The 26,913-nt window shown below is 37.3% G+C and overlaps 3 protein-coding genes across 3 annotated transcripts; 1 reads left to right on the top strand and 2 right to left on the bottom strand.

Annotated features, from left to right (window-relative positions):
- Positions 1-9,034: 9,034 nt before the first annotated feature.
- LOC113768647 (pentatricopeptide repeat-containing protein At4g21065-like) lies at positions 9,035-11,740 on the top strand. Its single transcript, XM_027313088.1, has one exon. It carries the CDS (start codon positions 9,085-9,087, stop codon positions 11,530-11,532), a length of 2,448 nt encoding a protein of 815 aa, XP_027168889.1. The 5' UTR covers positions 9,035-9,084; the 3' UTR covers positions 11,533-11,740.
- Positions 11,741-12,115: 375 nt separating this feature from the next.
- LOC113767635 (serine protease SPPA, chloroplastic) lies at positions 12,116-21,444 on the bottom strand. The gene is made up of 13 exons (XM_027311789.1): positions 20,871-21,444; positions 20,274-20,457; positions 20,049-20,186; positions 19,395-19,565; positions 19,191-19,294; positions 18,439-18,506; positions 17,830-17,996; positions 16,763-16,832; positions 15,966-16,120; positions 15,095-15,200; positions 13,318-13,405; positions 13,094-13,237; positions 12,116-12,607 (listed from the first exon to the last, which is right to left on the bottom strand). The coding sequence occupies exons 1-13, from the start codon at positions 21,315-21,317 to the stop codon at positions 12,377-12,379; spliced, it is 2,073 nt and encodes a 690-aa protein (XP_027167590.1). The 5' UTR covers positions 21,318-21,444; the 3' UTR covers positions 12,116-12,376.
- Positions 21,445-21,928: 484 nt separating this feature from the next.
- Positions 21,929-25,052, bottom strand: LOC113768579 (receptor-like protein EIX2). The gene has a single exon (XM_027312996.1). The coding sequence runs from the start codon at positions 25,007-25,009 to the stop codon at positions 22,097-22,099; it is 2,913 nt and encodes a 970-aa protein (XP_027168797.1). The 5' UTR covers positions 25,010-25,052; the 3' UTR covers positions 21,929-22,096.
- Between the last annotated feature and the right edge of the window lie 1,861 nt (positions 25,053-26,913).

Raw genomic sequence — 26,913 nt, 5'->3', positions numbered from 1 at the left:
TTGTCCAAGTGATATGCCTAATTGAAGATAAATGATAGGTCAATAAATACTTTAATTTTACCCTTTTTAGTAGTTAACTTTCTTTCAATTAATTTTACTTATGGTTTATCTCTCTTACAACAACTTATGGTTTCAACGTACTAAAGGATTTTGCTTGCTTGTTGAAATAAAAGTAAAATTATCTAATTGTTGCGTTGTTACATTTATTAGCTTTACTGGAAACTGAAGATTCATTCATGAGATAATGGCAAATTGCTGCACTTTTTATTTTTTGAAAATAAATATGAAATTATAGGTGCATAATCATTGTAAAAGTTTTGATAAATATATCAAACAAAACCTATTGTTCCTTTATCTGCACTGCAAATTATTTTGATGAGTATTATCACATTATAGTGTAGAAATTTTTTAAAAATGGTATGGTAGTTAAGTATTTAGAATACAATAACTTTCTGAAATAAATATGCAAGAATATCGTTGACATTTTTTTTTGAAATCTTTTTTGTTTAATTCTTTGTTTCTTTCGTTCTCTAATTCTTATTCTTTGCACAAGCTCTTAACTAACCAAAAAAAGAAACATATACAGCCTGCCAATGCACAGGATAAAATACTATAGCTTCGTCGTATAAAAGATGATACAAAACTTTTTATATTCAACTATATCCTATAATAGATGGAATTGAATATTTGATTTCAGCAATCAAAGTTCAGCTTATTATTGGCACTCCCATAAAAGTTTGGATATTCCATCCTCGGATTAATCTAAAGCAAAAGAAGAGATGGAATGCTTCAAAAAAAAAAAAAAATTTGAAAGTGCTAATATTAATTCACGTCTTCGAATTTTGAACTTAAGTTCTCAGTTTATCAAAAGCCCTTTACTTGTCAAAATATAGAGATGTATGAATCTTTGTACGACACACATTAACGTTAATGCATCTTTTGTATGAGACTGAGTACGATGTTCCCGCCTTCACTGTTTGCACTATGAATGATCTAACCATTTTTTTTTCTCTTCACAGGTTAGTATTCTACCAATGTATTAACGTTTGCGATTCCAGTTGGTTTATTGGTACATTTATGTTAGGATTAAATCCACTCGATGTCATCAGGTAAGGTACAACTATCCTATTAATTCATGGGCTGGAAATTTTTTTTTTTTTTTATAAGTTTTCTTAATTACCCTGCTGCTGCGAGAAGTATTCCAATTTTTTGGCGTACGAAAATATCATATTTTTGTGGGACGCAGGGGGTGGCGGATCATGGGCAACTACTGGCTTCTTAAAGTAATTTTATGCCCTAGCTAATGGTAATAATAAATAACTAGTTGCTAGATTTTGACACATCCTACATCTGTGCTTATTTCAAAAATATATAATTAATTATTTTTTTTAATGATCAACTATTATATTTAAAGTCATGTTAGAGCATATGTGTGCTTTTCTAAAAAATCTATAAATAGTATTCTTTTTTTATTTTATAGGAAGTTATTGTATTTAAATTCATGGTAGAGAAAAAGAGGTAACTTGAGTAGATTGAAAAGTAATTTTAGAGGATATTTTTGATATAACATTAAGTGACATGAATTGTTTATATCGAATGGAGACTCTCCTATTGTATATAGTATAGATATTGTACTTACAAACAAATAAATAAATAATTACAAGAGTTAAAATATCATTATGACTCATTAGCAAGGGTTGTAAACAATAATCTACTTCTAAGCATCGAAAAAAAAAAGAAAAATCTTCAATTTTACTATAAAAAAAAAAAAGGAGATGAATATAATTGTTGTGTATTCGCATTAACTGAATTCTAGCAACCGGTTATATATGTAACCCCAGAACAGGGAGAGAAAACAACTGTAATCAACATGACTGATAAGAGTTTGATGTGTCCTTTCCGTTTCTTGGCCATGCATAATTAGATATAGTGCTTGTTACTGACAGAACCAAACCAAACGAAACCTTAGGATTTATGTTCCATCTCTGTGCGTTATCCGCAGTATTGATTGAACTCATTTATGAAGCTTGACAAGGAAAGTTGATCCACTTGTTCCTGGTTCGATAATAGTCTTCTGTGCATATGCATCACTTTAATTGTGAGAAATTAGAGAAAGGATAATCATAGATGTAACAATCTAACAGACAATTTGCGCAACTTTCCTTCCAAAAAAACCATTGATAAGATAAATAGTGCTCCATTATTTCATCAATAATTCAATAGTCAACAGCAGATAAATTTTAAGCGTTCATTTGCATCCAATTTTTATTGCATGACAAACAGTTCCCCGCTAATCCTTTCGTCTGGGCACGGAAATGTAAAATTTTACTGTTTAGATGATAATGGTTGATAGTTAACCATCTTGAAGTTCTTTTTGACAATTCTTAAAGAAACGTAATAAGGTGGTTTCCGTCCTAGGGTTCAAGCAGTATGTATATATATAGGTGACCTGAACCTAAAATTGCTCAGACATTCTTGAACAATGGGAGATAAAGCAGCAAACTATGTTGCAAGTTTATATACATCAACTAAAAGAATGATAGAGCAGTCTCTGAGGTACCTTCAAGTCATAGTATTTCCTCCTCAGTTGCGTGAGCAACTATTTGCTGCTAACGTTGTACCTGCACCACCACCACGTTTAGGTTTTGCCCCAAATAATCAACAAGATCAGCACCTTTTGATTTTGGGATTTTGCTTCGCAGCAATCAATATTCCAATGATAAAGATCCAGAATCTGAACCATATTCCAATAGCCTTCCACTTGGCTTGTCTCATGTTAATATTATGCTTCACCGCTCTCTTTCTATCCATCTACATATCTAGGAACTCCAATCCTGCTCTGGGTCTAGTGCTACAATATGCCTGGGTCTTCTTCGGAGCCACCTTGTTTTTCCTTGCCACAACCATGTTTTTCCCCCTTTGGCTTAAGCTAATATCCTGGTCTATCTATGCCTTGAGCCTTCTTGGAATATATCTTTCTTATCGCTTAAACTGAATTGCTTTTTTTTCCCAAGAAAGCATGATCTTGATTCCTCAATCAGCCCTCCATCAATAGATGGTCATACTCCTTCTAATCCCCACCCTCTCTTGAATCGTAAAGTACTACTATATGTAGACTCTTTGTTTCTATCAAAGTGTGGAAGTATAAGAAGAACCCCAAATCGTCTAAGTAAAAGTGGGAGATAAATCGATATGTTACGTACCTCTGAAGATGTTGCCAGGTGCTTGCTACTTGCTACTTGCTACTTGCTACCCGTCCTTGTAAATTTGCAAGTTAAGACGTTGCTTGGTGCTTGCTAATATATAGCTATCCTCCAATAATTTGTATATGGAAGTTGTGAAAGAATCCAGGTTTGCTATGCATTTTCCATTGTAAGATACGATAGTATTTGCTATACATCCTGAATTGTGAAATACGAATGAAATGGATGTATTTGATATGTATATTTGAAAGTTATGAATGAAGTTTGCTATGCAACCGCTGTTTGTAAGATGTATGAATATATAATGTTTGCTATATATCCTAAATTGTGAAATACAAATGATATATTGAGTATGCTTATCATGCCAAAGCATGCATTAATGTTGGTAAGAAATACTTTTTAAATACCATTTCTTGAGCCATGAAGGTATACTACTTGATATCATCCCAATTCGTGCCGTTAGGGAAAGTTAATTGGTTGCCTTCAATGTCTTTATATATTTTCATAAAGAAACATTGTTCAAGTATGTCTTGAGCAAATAAAATAGTCTTATATATAACTATAGATTTCCATGATCTTCAGCTCCAACTTTTGTTTTGCATGCAAGCGAAAATGGATCGCACGGAATGATCCTATTGATCTAGTGATCTTTTGGATTCTGAGGTTGGATATATTTAATTGAGTACTTTCTCATTCTATCTCTCACGATTAGCCAAACATGCCCTAATAAAGTTAAAGAAAATCAATTAATGTTCATGAAACAACATCTTTTACCCTGTTGATGAAGAAAGATATACAGGAGATGCGTAGATGTGATAAAAACAAAGACTGAAATAACAAATGGGATTTCAAAAGAAAACCCACGTCAAAATTTAGAAAAGAATTGGCAAGCAAAGATATTGTTAAATTGAGCCGACGAATTGCATGCATGTGCCGAAAGAGAGCGGTTCTCACGCCTAAAAGACATGATAACTTTATTATTTGTCTTGTTTTTGTCATTTTTGAACTACAAGGTATCATTAACGTTTTCTGCAAAAATCGTGAAAGAAGCAAAAAGAGAATTGGCTAGATTCATTTCACTAGCTTGATGGGTATCAGATTAACGTTTTCTGCAAAATGCTCCTCCGTTGAGCTTCCTATTGCGCAATGTTCTCAGTGCTGTGGCCTCTCATGAGTTTGTTCCAGCAAATAGCAATGCATATAAGGGAATGGGTAACTTTCTTGTTTTGTCTGTTTCGATCGTTTCTCAGCACTAATATGTACTTTCTCATCGTGTCATGACAAAAAGAAATTAGAGAAAATTTGAAGAAAGCTAAAGGCCTTTCTATTTCCGACCTGGAGGGCATTTGCTCCCCTTACAAATAGTATTCCCATTACCATTAACAACAAACCTAAGAGATAGATAGCTTCTTGAAATTCATCTCTGATATACAAACATGGCCGGATGAGATAGTTTCATCAGTCAAAATGGTGATTTTCAGGCGTTTTCCCTTATAGTCCAAATGAATTCCGTGCCTGCCATCTTGAGATCCATTACCACGAATTCAAGCAACACCAGCTATCCTGCAAGAATTTATCAGGATGGTTTCCGGGTTTTTACGCAACCATCCAGCAAGTAGAGTGTGTTTTTCCAGGTTCTGACTGAAATTCACCATATTCTTCATGTTATATCTCAATTTTCTGTCAGCCAATTCAGCTGCCATTTGCCATGTCCTGTATTTAGATGTGTTTTTGCTTGTGTTTATTTTGTGTGCATGAATGATAATTCAATGTCGAGAATCTTATTTTTATTTTTAACTGGCTTCATGGTTTGTCTAGTATTTACTGATTAAATAGTGTGGATACTTATTAATATAATTTCCTATTCAATGTTTTTTATGTCTTTTTTGTTCCTACTTCAAGGCAAAGGGACTAACAAAATACTTTCTACGTACTTATCAGGGATATTTGAAGGTCCTAAATCTCATGCAAAATCTTGAACACGTCTTGTCTGATCCACCCCCACTCAAATCATTACAAGTTTCTCAACATCCATGTACATTGTCAGAAGAACGCAATGAAAACTAATGGGTTACAAATTTACTCAGGACTCTATATGGTTCTGCCGGATTTTCAATCAAAAATTTTTTTTTTCCTTGGTGAATTCCTTGCTGTGGTTTTTAGCAAATAAAAAGAACTCCAAGGGCTGAGATGGGCCAAAAAATAACAAATGTTTTGCCCGTGGTTAATTACCTTAGAAGTCCCTAAAGTTTTCTAAGGTATCCTGTTTACCCCTTTGGGTTTGTTTGGATAGTGAGTTATTTGAGATATTTTTACTGTAGCACTTTTTGTGATGTGATGTATGTGAGATAAAAAGGTAATTAAGAAGATAAAAAGTTGTATCGGAAATTGTAATGGTGATGTAAGCAAATATATTTGGGGAAGTAACCCACTATGCGCATGGTCTTGATCCAAAACCTTCTGCTTTTGTTATGATGGACACAATATCTCTTTAGGCATTTTTTTTTTTTTTTGGATAAGTGGAAGGTTTTGAATCTAAAATTTTCTATTCACAATTTATCCCATCTTACCATGCAATCTAACCCAACCTTCCCTCATATGCAAGACCTTGTTAACCGAATGAAAGAAAGCTATTCATAAAGTTCGGATTGCTGTGGAAGAGAAAGTAAAACCACAAAACTCAACCAAGTTTGTTTTTGTGGTAGGTTTCAACCTCTGTTTTTAAACTCGGACCGGACCTGCCAGTCGAACTGGAAACCGGCCAGTTGTCCTGTCCGAGTTAATCCTAAAAATCGGAAAATCAAAAATTCGGTCAAATCAGATCAAAACCGGATTTGACCCGGTTTGACCGAAAAAATGAACCCGGTCTTTTTTTTTTTTTTTACTTTTTTGAAAGGTCAAAATATTTTTAATATGATGTTTTGACCCTTAAGTTGTTAAAAATTATTAATATATCTCAAATATTTCATACTTTATAAATGTTGTCTTAAAGTTTGGTGTTATTTTTCAATTAAATCCATAATTTTAATTCTAAACTTGTTAATGCTTATTAAATAATATAAATTGCTACCTGATTGTTCTAATTTATTTGTATTTTCTTGTTAAATATATTTGAAACATCAAATATATATGAATATACCTTTATTAATATTAACATGTTATTAAGTATTTTACATATAATATTTTAATTTTTAAATAATTTTTATTTATGACGTCATTCGGTTCAACCCTTATCGAATTCGGTTGAACCCATTAACCCCTGACCCCTGAGTTCAATCGAGTCGATATCCGGTCCGGTTCTGAAAACATAGGTTTCAACTAGTTTTCTGCAGAACCATTAATTTGGCACAAAGAGCTATGCATTGACTTGTCAAAGAATTTTTAAGGTTATTTCGGTCTGCAGCAAATTATAAACAACCAAAACGTGGGAACAAAATAATGATGGTGACTAAAAGAAGTTGAGAGAGTTGTGGAGTACAGATTTGGACTGTCCAAACTTTAAATTTAATATAGTTAATGATCATTTAATCATTATTAAGTGGCCAACTTCGATTGTTTATATAACTCTAACTGTCAACGAATATCGGTGGAAATATGAACTTTCTCTCAATGGATACTCCATTATATAGATGACATAGAAGTTAGTATTATTAAATTGAGGCTGTATGCAAGCGCTGCAGAATTTTTGGGGGATTTTTTTTTTTTTTTTTTGGGGAATTCCTAGCCATCTTTTCTCCTGTCTAACCCAAGGCCCAAGCTAATTTCCTGCTAGCTCCATCGTGATTTTTAATTTCGTGAAAATTATATATATATATATTTTTTAATAAAACTAAATATTTATATATGTCATGGTTGTTTTCTTTTTAAAAACTAATTCTAATTATAAAGACATAATGTAACAATTAGGGATGTAGTCGAGTTAAATTGAGCTCGAGTATTATTATACTCAATCTGCAAAAAGGATACTCAATCTCAAACGAGGAGTATTACTGGAACTCAAGTTCAAACTCGATGCATTGCTCATAAAACTCGAACTCGACTCGCATGGGATTCGAGTCAATACGAGCCCGATCAAGTTCAAGTAAAAAAGATTTGAAAATTTCATTTTTCTTGATAATTTTTTAGTGAAAAGACATTATCGCCTTCAAAAAATATTGTATGACCTGAAACATTTTATAAATTCAATCATTCTTTTGAGAGCAAATTATCTGGTTGGCCATTAAACTTTTGCCATCGTCGAGTTTTGGTCACTCAATTATTAAAAGTCTGGTTTTGGCCACTCAAATATATAAAGTTAAGATACGAGGCCATTCTGTTAGATTTAGCCGTTAAGTTCGTCGATATGTCCGTTCGCACGATTTTCAAGACAAAAGGTAGGGTTAATTTAGGAATTCAATATAGCATTCAATGCTTCTCTCAAAAATTGTTGTTCTTCTTCCTGCCCCTCTTCAAATCTTCGTCAGACCCTTTTCATCCCTCGCAGGCATCACTCCTGCAACGCCACCAGTAGATTTCGGAGCGTCAAATTCTTCGCTGTACCTACAAATGCCAAGACCGCCGTCCCGGAGAAGTCGTTCTACTTTAAAAGCCAAAGGGGTAATTTTATACCCTGCGTCAAAACCTTTGTGGGGTGACCCATCATTTAAATCTAGAAATTGTTATGGGAGCTCCGCAGCATAATCTACAATGGCAGATAGATCTGAAGATTGAGCGGTGCCCACCTGGATTATTAAGGCATACACTTGTACCTTTTTACGGTGGACTGGGAAAGAAATGTGTACAAGTTTCAAGGTACTAAGCTTCTGCATCTGCTTTTTCCATTCTTGTTTCTTCCATCTGGACTTTGGATGTGGCTGCCGGTGCAAGGAGGGGCATGGATAAAGCTTGAAATCAGTTTCCTGTCTGGAAAATGCTTGTTGAAAATTAGGATAATTCAAGAAGAATAAAATGAAGGATTTGGCCAGAATTGTGAAGGCTCAGACTTCTTGCTATCTTCCCAAGCCAGTTAGTGGATCGAGAGAGCTCCGCCCAAAGAGTGCCTACAGCCCGTGCTAGCCCAAGATCCGTCTAAGCACCCCACAGGTGATGAAATAGTACCGGCAACTGGTGGAGCTTCTAGGATCAGATCTGCAGCTCCCTCTGTAACAGCTTAGGGTGGATTGGTTTCAATAGCCCTATTGACTAGGAGAGTCAGCATTCCGGCATCTTTGACTCTGTTGCAGGAAGGACTACTTGGAGTTCCATACCATGACTTCCATGGCAATCTCCCAATTGATGTGGGTCTCACCCTACCAAATCTGAAACTAATAGCTGTTACGAAAAACAATTTCTCTGGAATCTTTCCCACTTCAATCACCAATGCTTCTGGGCTTGAGGAAGGAACTTGAGGAACTTGCCCTAAAGAAGAAGATGCTATTTTTAACTTCCTAAATTAACCCTACATTTTGTTTTGAAAATCGTGCAGACAGACAGATCGGTGAATTTAACGGCCAAATCTAACAGAATGGCCACGAGTTTTAACTTTATGCATTTTAGTGGCCAAAATCAGACTTTTAATAGTTGAGTGATCAAAAGTCAACGATTGCAAAAGTTTAATGGTCAGCCGGATAATTTGCTCTTCTTTTGAATAAAGATAATTTCATAATAATAATATATTAAAAATTTTAAATTTAAATTGAATACTCGAACTCGACTTGCTAGACGCAGTGAGCTATTCGGGGCGTTAAGCTTCTTCACTGACCAATTTCCCAACATATTGACATTGCAACGTAAGTTGAAGTCGTTAGGACAAGTTAGAGATTAGTTTCACGCCTTTCACTTAAACTGACGAGCGAATAACGATTTTTTCTGCCTGAGGTTGCAGAAAGAAAAGCCTGTGCTCATGCACAAATTATACTCGCGGCACAATAGTTTATTAACAAAGCCTTCTTCTTATCCAGATTGGTGCTTCGATTTGAGTCTTAAAGCTTGCAGCATTGCGAGCTTGGCAAGCACTAAATCTTCATTGCTTGGCATCAATAGATCTTTGAATGAGCTGGTGGGATCAGGCCGAATAGATGAAGCACGGAAACTATTTGAGAAAATTCCCCAGAGAGATGAGTTCACTTGGAACACTATGGTTTCTGGGTATGCTGATTCAGGGAGGTTAACTGAAGCAAAGAAAGTGTTTGATGATGCCCCAAATAAGAGTTCAATCACCTGGTCGTCCCTCATTTCTGGGTATTGCAAATATGGGTATGAAACTGAAGGTTTTCAGTTGTTCCGGGAGATGCAATTGGAGGGCCATAAGCCGAGTCAGTACACGTTAGGCAGTGTTCTAAGGGTGTGTTCTGTAAAGGGTTTGCTTTTGAAAGGCAAACAGGTCCATGGATATGCCACTAAGACCAATTTTGACACAAATGTATTTGTAATCACTGGCCTTATTGATATGTATGCAAAGTGCTTGTGTGTGACGGAGGCTGAGTTGCTATTTGAAGAGATGCCTAGCGGAAGAAATCATGTTACTTGGACCGCTATGATTAATGGCTATTCGCTGAATGGTGATGCACACAAAACAATTCATTGTTTCAGAGGCATGAAGGTGGAGGGGGTTGAGGCAAATCAATATACCTTTCCCGGAGTTTTGACAGCGTGTGCTGCTGTTTCTGATGTTAGGTTTGGGGTACAGGTGCATTGCTGCATTGTTCGTGAAGGCTTAGAAGCAAACGTCTTTGTTCAGAGTGCATTAATTGACATGTATGCTAAATGTGGGGACTTGCATAGTGCTAGGAAGGCATTGGAGTCAATGGAAGCTGATCATGCGGTTTCTTGGAATTCATTGATACTTGGGTATGTGAAAAATGGGTATGAAGAGGAAGCATTGTCATTATTTAAGGTGATGCATGAGAGGGATATCGGAGTTGATGACTTCACTTACCCATCTGTCTTGAACTGTCTTACTTCCAAAAAGGATGTGAAAATAGGACAATCCGTTCATTGTCGAGTGATCAAGACTGGCTTTCAAGGCTATAATCTCATTGGCAATGCCCTTGTGGATATGTATGCAAAACAGGGAGATTTAAGTTACGCATTTAAGGTGTTTAACACTATACTGGACAGGGATGTGATCTCTTGGACCTCTGCTGTTACTGGTTGTGCTCATAATGGCTCCCATGAAGAAGCTCTGAAATTGTTCTGCAAGATGAGAAATTCTGGTGTTGAACCCGACCAAGTTATCACTTCTAGCATCTTGAGTTCCTGTGCAGAGTTGGCTTTGCTAGAGTTTGGACAACAAGTTCATGCAAATTTCATGAAATCTGGACTTCAGTCATCCTTATCGGTTGACAACTCTCTTGTGACAATGTATGCAAATTGTGGTTGCTTAGAAGAGGCCAACAGAGTTTTCAAGTCAATGGCTAACAGGAATGTGATTACTTGGACTGCTCTTATAGTTGGTTATGCTCAGAATGGTAAAGGAAAGGAGTCTCTCGGGTTGTATGACCAAATGATACTCAGTGGCATAAAACCAGACTTCATTACTTTTATAGGCTTACTGTTTGCTTGCAGCCATGCTGGGCTTGTTGATGAGGGATGTAGATATTTTGAATCCATGATAAATGTTCATGGAATAAGGCCTGGTCCTGATCACTATGCATGTATGGTTGACCTTCTGGGACGTGCAGGAAAACTGCTCGAAGCTGAAAAGTTGCTCGATGAAATGGCTGTGGAGCCTGATGTGACTGTTTGGAAAGTTTTCCTTGCTGCATGTAGGAAACATGGGAATATAGACCTGGCAAAGAAGGCAGCTTCGGTCCTGTTTAAATTGACGCCACAAGATGCTGTCCCTTATGTTATGCTGTCTAATATGTACTCTAAAGCTGGCAAGTGGGAAGATGCTGCAGCAGTGAGGAAACTGATGAAATCAAAGTGCATAAGCAAGGAGCCAGGGTATAGTTGGCTCGAAATGAATGGTAAGGTGCACAGGTTTATGTCTGAAGATAGAAGCCATCCAAAGTCCGATCAGATCTACTCGAAAACTAGTGAAGTCATGGGTTTAATCAAGAAAGCTGGATATGTACCAGACGTGAATTGTGCACTTCATGACATCAACGACGAGGGTAAGGAACAAGGTCTTGCCTACCATAGTGAGAAGTTGGCCGTTGCATTTGGCCTTCTATATGTGCCACAAGGAGCACCCATTAGGATATACAAGAATCTTAGGGTCTGTGGTGACTGCCACACTGCTATGAAATTCATATCGAAAATGTTCTGCCGTCATATCATTTTACGAGATTCAAATTGCTTTCATCACTTTAGAGACGGGACATGTTCTTGTCGAGATTATTATTAGTTTTTTAGACCAGGTTTAGGTGAAATTCTTGTAATCCATGAGCACACAAAACACAATTTAGCAATGAGGCGAGCTTCTTGTACCGAAAAGGATGAATGTCGCCCCATGAATGATGCATAGACCAGCTTATATTGCGTACATTAACTTCTGGGAAATCAAGAAGGTATAGGATAAAGAGAACGAAGAGAGCAGAAATTAGTTTCCTTTCAACCCTTATTTGTCAACTTGTACTCGCATACACGGTCCAGAGATCTTTGTGGACATGCAGATTGCTTTATTATTTTACGAGATACAAATTGCTTTCGTCATTTTAGAGACGGTAGATGTTCCTGTGGAGGTTACTATTTAGTTCTTAGGACCAAGATAACGTGTGGCTGCTTGCTACTGTTTAAAAACATACCAGTCAGTAACAACAAAGTTTTCATGTTTATCCAAAAGGGAAAAGGTTAAATTCTTGTACCCTTAAGCACACAAAAATACAATTTGGCAACGAAGTCAACTTCTCATACCAAAGAGTATAAATGTCGCCCCATAACATACAGACCAGCCTATATTGTGTACTTCTCATACCAAAGAGTATAAATGTCGCCCCATAACATACAGACCAGCCTATATTGTGTACATTTAACGTCTGGGGAATCAATATGGAAATGGAGACAGAAAATGACGAGGGCAGAAATTGGTTTTCTTTCTACCCTCATTTTTCAATTTGTGTTCGTGTACACGGTGTAGAGATCTTTTTGTACAAGAATATGTCTCAACGCCCATCTAGGAATATATTCTCCCGATGGACAGAAGCGTAAGCAGGATGAAACATTTGGAAGCGACCAATTATACATTAAAGTCAAAATGAACCCAGGTAATCTTTCAGCATTGTCAATATAGGACTGGAATAATCAGCCCCTTCCAACTTTTGAAACATAATCCCGTCCATGCGCGCTTGAATTCCATCAGAAACTGCCAATTCATCCAATAGTTGTTTCAAAATTCTGTCTGCTCCGACAAGAGAGTTTCCTATGCCAGTTAAAATCTCTGGCAGCGATGGTGATGGTTTGACCAGCTCAACAAGTGTAACCTGAACATGAATGGTCAATCCTTTAGAAAGAACAGAAAAAATTAACATTACAGAAAAGTGAAGCCCATCTCATCAAACTGATTGCAGATTTGTAACGTAATCATGTAAACAAACTTCGCAGACAGAAGAGAAAACTTCAAGCACGATTATTTAGCATCACACTTTGCAGACAGAACAGAAATGCTCAACCATGATGACTAAACACAGATCCAGTACCCAAATCACGTTTTCCTTATGTAATGCTTCTCTGGTTTATCTAACACATATATCTTAGTATCCTAACTCGTACTACGGCTATTTTTTTTCCTCGTTTTTTATTTTTTCTTGGGGAAAAGTTTGTATTGAGCAAACTTAATTCTTAACCTCTTCCCTAATGTCATCTACACCAATATATGACAATCATATCAACATTCCAGAGGGATTATTAAATTTACTCAATGGTAGAACCCCAGAATATCTCAAAGTAATAAGTACAACTAGAAATACCTCCTGATCCTGAGGTATATTTGCCTTTTGTTTGGCTATAGCAACAGCTCGAGAAAGCCCACCAATTGCATCAATCAAACCTCGTGAAGCAGCATCATTGCCAGTCCACACCCTACCTTGTGCAACCTCCTCCATTTTATCAACCTACCACATATACCTGGAACTTCACGAAGATGATTTCCAGTTTAACATAAGCCAAAGATGCATAACTTAGTGTACCATACATGCATTGATCTTGAGAAGGCAGCCTTGTCCCGAAACTGCTTATATGCATTCTGGGCAGACTTAGCAAAGAGTTCTGCCTCATCAGGTCTGCACATATGATCAAATTCAATTAGTGCCAATTACCACAATGTTGGATGCAAATACAGCATCAAAGAGATAAGAACTTCTAATAAATTTCTCTGCGATCAAACACAATGAAGCAAAGAGGAGGATTATAATCACGGACATTCACAAGTGTAATTACCTTTGCTTTCCATTTTTTTCCAACATTGTGCATGGAGGTTGAAGTGCAAAAGAAATATATCATTCACTTAACATTTAGATGGACTAAAACAGCAATCAAAAAGCCTAGGGCATGTAGTTTCAGATCAACTGCAATCAAGCTCAATTCTGTTGTTCAATCATGCAAAAGCTTAGATCAAGTTTACATTTTAGGTTTTCATTCCCAGCATTTACAGGTAGTTTCTTTAGCATTCCTTTCTTTTTTCCCCAAATGGAGTATATGGATAAAAATGCAAAAAGAATGGCAGTTAAGGGGTGCAGAAGGAGATGCAAGACAAGACAGAAATTAACCCTTTTTCCGTATGCCTGCGCACAAACTTAAGCCTGTCTGCAGACTGCTACCCCAAAAATGGATATCAAGGGTAAATGAAATGACAAACATGAAGCTAATAAATCTGCACATAAGAATGGTTTGGCCTCATAAACGTGCCTCACTGGAAGATCAGGCAGAATCCACTGCTCCAGTTTTACCGTCTAATATCTGATAATAGGCAACATTGGCATATGTGGCACATAAAATATTCTTGTTGAGGAAGTGAATTACTTGGGCTAGAAAAGAAGCATCTATATTGTAACACCTGTTTTTTCCCTTAGGGTCTGTTTGGTTGGAAGTAAAATGTTTTCCTTGGAAAAACATTTTCCGTGGAAGTAATTTTCCATGAAAATCATTTCCCTTTCATCATTTTCAGGTGTTTGGTTAGCTTATTGAAAATATTTTCTTACTTCATTTTTCTGGTGTTTGTTTAACTTTTGAAATATTTTCACTTTTATCTCTATCTTTACTTTCTACACATTATAACTACATACTTCTTCCCATGCAAAATAAGAAAATTTATCTCATTGTTTAACTTTAAAAAATCTTGGAGAAAGGTATATATGAATAAAAAATATCTCCTTAAGCAAATAAATAAATTGCTGGCCATTTAGTGTCAAATATCAATCACATGCAATGCTTATTGTGACATATATCTTGCACTCTCACTGCTGAAAGTTTCTCTAGAAAAGAATGTCCCTATTATACATAATTAATTACTAGCATAGGATGAGTAGGATGAGGTTTTTTTTTATTTTGAATATACTAGGGGGAGGGTTGGGTGGTACGGGGGAGGGAGTGTAAGGAAGAGGTCTTGGGTTCGAATCTTCCTGTTTACACTAAAAAAAAAAAGAACATACTGCAAGATGATTTCAGTAAGTTTGGAACATACTACAGGCAAGATGCATGCATTTCGGAAAACAACTTCAGGAAGTTGGGAAGGGAAGTTGTTTTCCATAAGATGAGTGAAAATATTTTACATAGGAAAATGTTTTCAGTAACTTTTGTGCAACCAAACACGGGAAATTAGGAAAATATTTTCCTGGAAAATATTTTCACCCGAAACAAACGGACCCTTAATCCATTAGGTTTTCATAAATTTGTCTTGTAAATGACGAAGGGAATGCTGTCCATTTTAATTAACGTATAGAAATTCTCCAAACAGCAGAACAAAAACTAACCTAAATGGCCGTTGTTCTGCAGCAGTGAGCTCAGCATATCTCCCCCTTGATATTATCTCCTTGTTAAAGCCAATCTTTTCATATAATTTTCCCAGATTGAACTTTCCTGCACCAAAACAGTTACTCTGACAAAATCTGCCAATAGTGCATGAATACATTTTGTGCAATCTCCAGTGGAAAGCTCGGCTTGGGTCAAAGGTGCTTAATTTAAACAACGAACACTACTCATCTATTTGCAACAACTGTACGAGAAAAAGAAAAGGCATTCAAATAAAGGCAGAAAAAATCGAACTGTGAGAAATAATATCCGAAGCTATCAGAGCTCGCCATAACAAAGCAGTGGAAAACACAAAATAAATTTCCACTAATACCGTGTCAGTAGAACAGGAAAGAAAAGACCTGGTAGACAAGTACTTTTGCTAGCTAAATCACAATTAGGTACATCTAATTACGCAGGTGACCTCATTCCTGCAGTTGATTATCAAATTAGATAGCATTCCCACCTATATCTGATTTATGACATTACAAGTGGCTAATCCTGCATTCTAAACTTGTCTAAGGTGAGAATGACAGCAATTGCATGCAGTAATGCAGTAATGACTCCTGACTTGGGCCCTATCAACTGCTCTTCCCATAGACAATAGCAGAGCGCCATTGGGACTATGTGGTTATTTCTAGCCAGGCGACACATTTAAAATGCTACATGCATTTCTTATGGAATCATTATCTCTTTTCTCCAGTTGGTTTCTGCTCATACAAAATTCATCACCATAGCTACTGAAAAGGTCTTAAACAACAAATGACATATAAATCACATAACAAAGAACAGATATAATTTAAGAAAATTATCACTTGGAGTTTCCATAATTACCTGTCACAACTCCAATTGAACCAGTCAATGTTAGATTTTCTGCAACTATAATTCCAGTTCCCATTGCCATATAATATCCTCCACTAGCTGCCACATCAGCCATTGATGCAACAACAGGCTTAGAGTCGGCCAAGAGTCTGATTTCTCTCCACATTCTGTAGGACACAATCTTTACGGATCACGGAACCATTCATCAGAGTTTGGGAAATAAGCTATCAGCTTGTCGCATTTATTTTCCCAAAAACACTGCAGATATTGTTGCCAAGAGCAGAGCATGTGCATTTCATTATCGTAAGCATAATGCTAACTGTTTGGGTATAATATTTTTGGAGCACAGACCTCAGAAACGTAAACCTTAATGGGTGAACTAAGATTTTAAGCGAAACAACAAAAATGAGAAGGATCTATGGTTTCTAACCTATCTTTACATTTGCCAGATATAGCTCGTCCTCAGTGAATATTTGAAGTAAGCACTTACAGTGATCACAACTGAGACTCAAAGACCGTAAAATACGAAAATAGTTTCACAGATATGTTGAAAAGATTTTATGCAATATCAGGGCTTCTATCTCAGTCCTTGAAAAGCATAATGATGCCCAAGGTAGATCTCACTGCTTCATCAGGCTGGTCTGCAGCAGGTTTTTGTTTTATGTTTCCCTTAAATTTTGTATTCACTTCTATGAGTGCCTACTTTTTGCCATAAATCACACAGTACAGAGCTAAGAATACATTCCATTATTGCATGACTTGAAAATTGAAAATTGTAAGAAGGAATCTGGTTAAAAAGAATGACTTACAAATCAGATGCGAGAGCATCACCTCCTGGACTATCAATGCGGATGATAACAGCCTTGTACCTTTTCGACTCTGCAGAACTATGATAACATTAACAGAAAGAGCAAGAGGGTAAATATTTCAAACAGAACAAGAACATCGAAACCAACACTCTTACAATGTACAAGGCCTTCTGTAGCTCATCAAATTTCTTATTAATTCTGGTGAACAGCTACAAATATGGTCCATCTATAGGACTAATCTTACTTTTATCCAATATGATTATACTTGAAGAACGGGATCAAGGCTCCAAGTTCCAAAACAGCTCTTAATTAAAATATCATCCACAGTAACAACCATTTATCACCACCAAGAAGAATTATATTTTATAGCTCATTTACCAACATGAACAGGTTGTTAGGATCAATGATATCAACTCATCCAAACCCCACAATCTCAAGCCCATTACCTGACTCCCTGCAATCATCAGTTGCACTCGTAGAAAGCAGGAAGGAATAACAGAAGGACAATACAGTGACTGTAAGCAGAGGTTGAAAAAATTATAAAGGTAATTAGAAAAGAAAGGATGATGTAAGGTGAAAAGATACGAATTCATCCATTTTCAGGGTCACAAACTGGAAAAGCACTGAACAAAAGAGACCGGGCAACAACTCCAGGACTGAAAGGAATGATAGCATGTTGAATTTTGCAGATAAAGAGCATCATTGATGAGTCCAGGTGAAAACTAACACTTGAAGAGGAATGAATGATAATGGTTAAATTAAGTGACAAGTTTACTTGATTCCTATGGAATCATGGATATTGCAAGACAGTTTTCATTTATACTTTACCCAAATATTGGCTAATGATTTGCCCTTTTTTTTTTTTATTTCCATGGCATACATCAGTAACTCCAAGATAAGTTACTCATCCAAATAACTGGAAACTAACATTCTCAAGTCCTGAGATCATAAGAATGTCAGACACTTTTTCAGATAAACCATTTTGTAAACCATTACAACGTACAAGCCCTTCAATTTCAAATCACAAAAGATTAACCCTCCAGAAAACATAATTACGTGAAAAGTACCTCTTACGGTTTGAATCTTCTCAATAATATCCTCAGCAATAATTCCCGTACCACGTGTACTAAAAGGACCACGTGCACGACTAATGCTTCCGGAGGCTCTAATTACAGCTATCTGGTCTTTATAACCTGTTAAACCAAGCGTCCATCTCCTAACTCCTGAGTATTTTCTGTATAATCAGGAGGTCAAATTATCGGTCATAATAACAAACACAAACGAATAAAACCAGAAGGACAAGATGCAAGCTTTAGCAAACCTTTCAACCTATATAAAAAATAAAAAAGAGACATTATCAGCAACTTGTAGTAGGTATGGATAGTTCAGAAAAATATTACATTCTTGCAATTTACTAAAGTTTTATTTTCACAAAATTATCCAGATGCTGAACTAGACAGGATGAGTAATATGGCTTTCAGAGTCAGAACATAAGATTTCAGAGTTGGCAATGCCTGATGCTGCAAACAGTTGAATACGCAAGTTGGATGACACATCTGAAATGACATTCTTGGAGCAAAGCATGACATAGTAGCATGGACACCATGTTCTGAAGCTGGAAGCGATAAGAAAATTGTTGATGACTGATTGATGGGAAAAAGCTCAGGAAAAGTCACCTGTAATCAACCATGGGAAGACTTTTATCCTTTGGAAGTTTCAAGCGCTCCTTCAACATTGCCCTGACCTGTAGATGGTACAGCTAAGCCATCAGGAGAGCCCAACAATCAAAAAAGTCATGTAGAGGCTTATTTGATACATCTACAAGCCAATAACACAGCTATACAAGACAAATCAATTAACCTGGTGTAAGTACATTACACTACTATTAACAGGGTAAACAGGATAAGCAATTGCCAGTCAAGATATGACTTTAACCAGGATCGAGTGCCCAACAGGTTTACACCCATTTGTGTATCATCGAGATTAGTATCAGACTCCATCTTGATGCCAGAGTAGAAATCAGATGGACAAGACTGTCATTAGGGCCAGATTGATCTTGTCCAAAGTAGAATTGGTTGAACAAGAAATGAAATTGTATGAAAACTCCATTCTCCAGTTAGCTAAATACTGGAGCAATACAAGAATGACACAATATCAATTGAACACCGACTCAGGCAGATACTGATATTTGTATTAGTAGCTAATGGGTCGGATTATCTAAACATGCAGTTATTTTCATCCCAACTAGTATAAATAATAATTTCCTTGCAAGTTCGTGTTCTTTTCAATCTATATTGTCTTGATCCTTGAAACACGTTTAACTAGTAGAAGTATGACTTCTAAAGACCGGCTTTGCAAACCAGCAATGACAAGAATTTTTTTGGATAATTCTGAAAATTGATTCCTCAAATAGAAGGAGCAACTTTACCTCATCATCATACTTTATATCAGTAATCAAGCCCTCTTCTTTCAACCTTTCAACTTGGTATACACCTTCATCTATAAAGTTTTGTAAATCTTCTTGCTTCTTTCCTTTTCAACAAAATCCAAGAGCAATTAACTCAAAAAAAAAAAAAGAAAAAAGAAAGTCTCTCATTCCAACATCAGCCTGAAAATTTAAGATCAAATTTACCTCTTGCAACAGCGATTTTATCGAGCCAATGGATATAAATATTGTCAAGCAATTTGGTTAGCATCTCCCTGTTTTCTTCAGATATATTTTTCCGAGTGAGTTGATCTCCAGCACTTTTATATTTGCCAATCCTTTGCACTTGTGGCTCAATTCCAATGTTCTCAAGGACACCTGAAAAGTCAATTTTTGTTGACTGAAAAGCATGTCAAAATAGGCTTGCAGAAAGGTTTGCAGATTTGATAATCCTACTCTAAAAAAACATGCATTTTGCCCAGCGAACTGACAACCTTACAGAAGTGGCAGCTCATTTGCCACGAGAAAGTCAAGGTCCTAACTGATTTATTCTCAAAGATTGAGACATCTATCAGAATTGTGATGAACTCATGGGCATTACAATGAAATGTTCATTGTACTTGGCAGAAACATCATCAACATTGGTACCCGCATTTGCAATCTATTATTATGAGCAGAGATTAAATATGGGCAGGAGGCCTCTGATAAAGTTATCTGTCTCCCACAATCTTTCACTAGGAAAAAAATTACAATCTTACACAGATCAATGGTCAAAAGCACTCATCTGTCCCCATCACCATTGGTTCAAAAGTTTTACGCAACTAAAAAGGAGACACATCGGAAACAAGACAATCCAGTTACCTCCCAGGAATGATGCTTGAACTGCGAAGCCAAACAATGCAAAGTAAGCACTTGGAGGAGCATAAAGCTCTTCACAGGCACAGCCAATATAATACTCTTTCTCTCCACATGCTGGTGCATAACCCACAATAAACTTGCCTGCAGCAAACACATGCTTATGAACATTTACTCAAAAACGCTTTTCCTCGTTCAAGCCAATAAGTTGAACATAATAAGTACTGTAACCTGATTTCTTAAAATCCAAAATATGCCTTCGAATTTCTTCAATTTTACCCCAGCCACAGTTCAATGGCTCAATGTGAAGATATACACCAGAGATACGAGGATCATAAGCTGCTTTTATAAGGTTCTCGCATATTTGAGGCACTGAAAGTCCTGAAGAGAAACGGCTCTTTAGCTGATCAGTTATCTGACATAAAAACAATAAACCTTCTCAACCCCATTACCTTATAAGCATCTAGTTGAGAAACAAACACACAAGAAAAATTAGTATTTTGCAGTTGCATTCCCATCCTCAATCTCCCACCCAAATTCTATTCCTTCCGACCACATTCTCTTTCATAGATGTAGAATTAAAGCCTAAAAAGAATTGAAAAAAAATCCCCCCATCTCTCTAAACAACCCCCCCTCCCCCCCCAAACAAAAAAAAAGGTGTACGTCTTCTGAGTATAATTCAGCATAAAAGCATCTAACTAAGAATCAGAATAACATTAACATAGTCAAACCAAAATCGCAAAAGATTAAAACTTTCCGGAATAATTAGCCAACAATTCGTATGCTACTTTTGAACAAATTTCGAAAAAAGAAAGAAAGACTATAAACCTGTCCCCGCAATTTCATAGTCAAAACACTGCCTTTACGTACGCGCTCCCAAGGAAAGGCAAAGAGCATTTTACATTTGACGACGAAGCTTTTCCACGCGCCGTACTCGCGGAACTGAAACTCGCCACTCGGATACTTATCATCATTATACTCACTGCCACTACCTTTCAAATCTCCATTTTCACCATCAATTTCAGCTTCCGCCGCCCTCACTTTAGCATCAGCCGCTTTATCCTCCTCTGAGGACGACGGTAGGTTGTCGTTTTTAGTGTCGAACGCTTTAATCGAGAAGCTTCTATGTAAGTCCAAAGAGTCATAGAGAGGCCGAGAAGTGGAGATGCTAACCACTGACGACGGCGTCGTTTTTGGGGATAAGAAGGAGGAAACGCTGGCCCGCAGATGAATTGAGGTCAGATGAGCAGTATGAAGGAGAAGATACTTGGACATTTTTTCTCAAAAAAACGAATTTTAGGTGTCGAGTGAAGAGTGAGAAGGAAGAGAAGACGGTGGTCGGTGGTGATGAAATACTCACTCGGAGGAGGACGGTGGCTGGTTTAGTGCCACGTCACTGATAATAAGTGAAGGCTCTCATCTCTTAAATATTGGAATACCTATGTAAAAGTGGTTAAAAAAAAAGAAGAAGAAATAGTATGAACCATGAACCTAATAGATTGGTGTTTCCATTTGATATTGGTTTTTTTTTTTTTTTTTGGTTGTAAATTTTTCAAAAATAATATAAAAAATATAGAAAAAGAATATACAAAATATATATATAGTGTTATGCTGCCATAAATTTATAAAAAAATAATAAAAAAAAGGTAGAGTACCAATATTGGTGTTTGGTTTAATGGGTTTTTTATTTTGTTTTTTCTTAGGTAATATCTAAATGCTTGAATTTGGGGTGCAGTTGTATATGGAAATCACTCTTGCTTACAATTCACTGGAATTTAATTTTGCTACTCAGATTCAGTTATTGAAAATAGGAGTATTGTGTATTTTATCTAGAAAGTAAACTTATTCTACTGAATTTGTAATATACATAAAGATTAGGGGGAAAAAATGAAGCAAACCTATCTAGATTGATTGGTACAATTATTACACTTACTTTAGTACTTAAAGAAAGATATGCATCATTAAACAACTTATTCCTTGCTTGATATCCATGCATGGTCATTTGTAGTACTTTCAATTCAGGCATATATTCTCCATGCAATCAATTTCAATGTTCAAGCCTTCCTCCATTTGGCAAATGCAAGATAAAAAATCCTGTCTTTTAATCCCAGAAGAAAGTTGAAGTAGGCATCTCCCCAGCTTTTCTTCAGTATCAAACTAGCACAAACACCCCAGAAGCCAAGAAAGTATCCCAGCCCCACAACAAGAAAGAACCACAACTTTTCAAGATCATCTTCTTCATTCTCATCCTCGTCAACATTGCCACCAGGGTAAGGTTTGGTTCCACTGTTCTCGCACTTGGTTGGTAGTGGATCTCCGCAAAGTGCAATGTTACCCTCGTAGATTGATGGATCAGTGAGGGTCTGAAACTGATTACCTGTCGGAATTCGACCTGACAAATTGTTGGATGACAAATTCAAGTGATTCAAGAAAGTTAAAGCAGCCATGCTTTGTGGAATACGCCCTGTGAGTTTGTTCATTGACAAGTCAAGAGTTTCAATCCTTTCCAATCTCCCAATGGTTTCTGGGATTGGCCCAGTTAAGCCATTCATTGACAAGTTCAACGTCCCCAATCTAAACAGGCTTGTGAGTTCAGCAGGAATGTTGCCTCTGAATTTGTTGCTTGAGAGATCTATGCTGTTTACTAGGTAAAGTGTGGATTGATACACGAGAACTCTTCCTTTGGCAACCACCTGCAAGCGCCCTTCATATGGCTCCGTATCTTCAGTTTTTAACCCAGCTTTGAAGCCACTCAAATTTCCCAAACAGGTAGGAATGATCCCAGACAGTCTGTTTTCAGAGAGGTCTAGGATGTGAAGAGAAGACAAGGCACAAATGCTAGAGGGAATGTTTCCTGTCAAGGAATTATTCCTCAACCGAAGAATCAAAAGGGACGGCATGTCTTTCCCAATCCAGGCTGGAAGGCGTCCTGATAATTGATTGTCACCAAGATCAAGACTGAAAGTAGAAGTGCAATTTCTCAAGCTGGAAGGTAGTTTTCCTGAAAGATTGTTCCCTGAAAGTATCAAAAACTTGACGAAGCTAAGAGAGCCTATAGATGTTGGTATTCTACCAGTCAAGCTGTTGTTTGACATGTCCAAAATGTAAAGATCTGGAATATTAGACCAAAAGTCTGGGATGTCACCAGACAACCTATTATTTGAGATGACTAAGGTTGTCAAACTTGTCATGTTACCTATTGACAAGGGAATGCCACCAGTTAGTGAGTTCCTGGAGATATCAAGGTCTGTCAGAAGTGGGAGCACCATACCAATATCTCGTGGAATTGGTCCAGAGAAAGAGTTATTCCTTAAATATAGAGTAGTCAGGTTAGATGACCAGAGTGGGAGGGGCCCCTTGAAGCTGTTGGAACTCAAGTCCACATTTGATCCGAGGTTGAATTGCAATGAATTTGGTGGCATCCCGCTTAAGTTGTTGTATGCTAGATCAAGTTCATCCAAGTGCAATCCCAGCCGTAGGAACCATTCTGGAATCGAATCTGAAATCCTTGCAAAGTTAATTATTAGATTTTTCAGCTGATCTTGATTTTTCAACCAAGTTGGGAATTTCGGGCCGAGTTGGCATGACTGAATTTGGACAAATTTGAGCTTGAAAGGTGGTATCCAGTCAGGACTAATGTTAAACACCACGGAAATATTTTCTGAAAGTTTACCAATTGATATCTCCGTTAATCTGGACATGTTGATCAGATGGGCTTCTGTTATGACTCCTTCCCATGAGTTCTCATGCAGGTCCAAATAAACTAAGGACACGAGTTTTCCCAGGCTCTCAGGAATGGCCCCACTCATTTGGTTGAATGAGAGATATAGTTGCTCCAAGGATGATAAGTTTCCAATTGTGTCTGGAATTGAACCTGTGAATGAGTTATTTCGAAGTCGAAGACTTCGCAGGTTCTTGAGGAAGCCCAGTGAATTGGGAATATTTCCACTTAATTGATTGAAGGTCAAGTCCAATGTCTCCATGCTACTATTGGTGCACTCGGATAAGCCATCAATGACTTCCGTTAGTGTACCAAAAATGTTATTACTATTGAGATTTAGTGCTCTCAATTTGCAAAGGTTTCCAAGATTCCTGGATAATTGACCTCTGATGCCATAATTTGAGGACAGATCAAGGTCTGTGAGGGAACTTAGGTTGAACAACCAGTTTGGCATGGTAGAGTTGAAATTGTTTCTGGATAAGTCAAGTGCAGAAAGGGATGTGATATTGATAAATGGAAGAGAATTTGGAAGATTCAGGAGTTGACACTGGGATAAATGCAACTCTGAAAGAGAAGCAAGCATGTTGATTGTCGGAAGCCAATGAGATGAAGCCCGGCTAAGGTCCAAGCCTCCCAAATCAAGATACCTCAGAGAAGAAAGCCCAGACAACCATTGGATGTCATTCTTAACAGGTTCATCAGTGTAAGAATTGAGATCGAGATAGTGTAATCCCGATAAGTTTCCAATACTTGAAGGAATTTTGCCAGCAAATGATGCACCAGATAGATTGAGATATTTCAATCTTGTGAGGGATCCAAGGAATCCCGGAATTTGAGTCCCTTGGAAATTGTTCATGCTTAGATCAAAATAACTCAGATGTTGCAAATTGACTAAAGAAGGACTGACCTTACCGCTTAGTTCGTAGACCATTCCATTGCCATCAAAGCTTTCTGGAGTTGGATCAAAGGTTTGTGGAAAGGGATTTCGGAGATTGAGCTTGACAACATGTCCTGTTTTGATGTCACAGGTCACTCCTTTCCATGTACAGCAGCTTTCTCCAGTCCAAGAAGACAGCCTCCCTGAAGGATCACTGAGACTTTCTTTAAATTGGAGCATTGATTTCCTCTCAATTTCATTGCATCTGTCCCTCGAATTTTCAGTGCAAAAACCCTGTTGAATCCAAGGGTTTATAGCCTGAGATATGAGTACTAGAAAGAGAAAATATTGAAGTGAGTCACTGGCCATGCTGTCAGTCAGGGAAGAAGCTAAGGATTATGCGAAAATCTCGTGTAATTTCATTGGCATGGCCTCCTATTTATAATGGTAACCTAGCTCAGATGGAAGTGAAGATGGTTACAATATTTTCACCCAATGCAAATTTCAGAATTTTTTTTTTTTTAAAGAGGGCCTCTGTGGAATGAAGAACGTTTGTCCCATCAAAGCTCTATTGATATTGTGATCTGCTTTCTTTTATTTGTGGTGCAGTGAATTTTTCAAGGGGTAAATTTTACCCTTTTTTTTCTTTTTACCTTGAGACCTGCATCTGCCTGCGCTCGCAAGCATTAAGAACCAGGATCAACCTGAAATCATAACGTATGAAACCATATACGCAATTCCTTGGGAGGTTTGGGGCGAATGCATATTAGTGTTTTCTAGGAGGAAGTCTTGTTCGCATGTTATGTTTGTCATCATTTCACCATAAGGTGATGTTATGGTAGTGTGAATTTGACTTTAATTGTAGGAATTCCAAACACAAGAAACGAAAGAAAAAGATGATGGTTGACTGAAATGCTGCTTTGTGGTCTACATACCGTACGCAAGTGGAGGGGGGCTTATGGAGTATTGATTGCTAAGTCCCACTGTGTCATGAAACAGAAGAATTAAGCTGAAAACGTGGAATTAGCAAAGGAAGCAAAAAGAAGGCGTGAGTTCATAATCACGCCTTCTCTGGGAGAATGCTCAAGAAACGTGAGCTCAAGTGGGCAAGTGGATCTGCAATGGTTCTGCAACCAATTCTGTTAGCAGGATCACGAGGACAAGCTGGACCAAGTGGCTGAAGAATTAGTTAGTAGTTGGCTATAAAATGGCCAGGAACAGAGAGGAGAAGGATAGAAATTTGTTAGCTCAATTTTGGGAATTGTTCCCTTAAGCATTCTTCTTCTTGTTCTTCCTTCATTCTTGTCATTTTTCTTTCCTTTTACCGCCAATTCTGTATCATCTCAATTCAATCAATATTAATACTACTTCGATTGATTGCTGATCTATTCCTGATTGTTTTCTGCTGATAAGCATAAGTTTGTGCAAATAGATAATCCATTTCATTATTAGCAATTCTATTGCCTAGTTACTGTTCGATACCATCACAGTGGTATCAGAGCAGAGCTACGAGCCAACGGGATGTCAAAAACTCAGGAGGAAGCGCTAAGGAGAGAGCTCACTGAGTTGGGGAGTGTGGTAAGAACATTTGCTAATAAGCATGATGGGGTAGAACAGACTGTGAGGGCAATAGAGCACAGGCAGGAGAGCACAGAAAGAGCCATCAAAAACTTAGACCAAAAATATGAAGGTATGATGAACATGATGGCCCAAATTATGTCCAAATTGAATGATAAGGGGAAGGAGGTAGGGGACAGCCACTCAGGAAATGGTCAGATCATAGAGGGAGTTAAGGAGAAATGTGCAGGGAAGGGAGGATCCAGACTGCCTAGGATGGAATTCCCTGTGTTTGATGGGACCAATCCTAGGGAATGGGTGAGGAGAGCTAATAAATATTTCCAGATATATGAAGTAGAGGAAGAAATGAAAACTGATATAGCTCAACTCTACCTCAAGGATAGAGCAGACATCTGGTTCCATGGGATGTACTCTGAAAGAGGAGCAGTCCCATGGAGAGAGCTGTCCTTAGCAATCTGTGAGAGATTTGGAGAGGGAGATCCACAGGAGGCCATCGAGGAGTTCAACAAATTGGTACAAACAGGCAGCATAGCAGACTACCTGGAAAAATTTGAGATGCTGAAATCACTGGTAATGATCTCACTCCCTGGACAACCTGATGCTTATTATAAATCCTGTTTCCTTAGTGGCCTTAAGGAGGAAGTTGTCAACATGGTCAGAATGACCAAACCACTAACATTGGCGGATGCCATTGA

The sequence above is a fragment of the Coffea eugenioides genome, chromosome 4 (assembly GCF_003713205.1).
Source record: "Coffea eugenioides isolate CCC68of chromosome 4, Ceug_1.0, whole genome shotgun sequence".
NCBI lineage: Eukaryota > Viridiplantae > Streptophyta > Magnoliopsida > Gentianales > Rubiaceae > Coffea > Coffea eugenioides.
The sequence above is the reverse complement of the archived record's forward strand: the minus strand, read 5'-3'. Positions and strand labels throughout refer to the sequence as shown.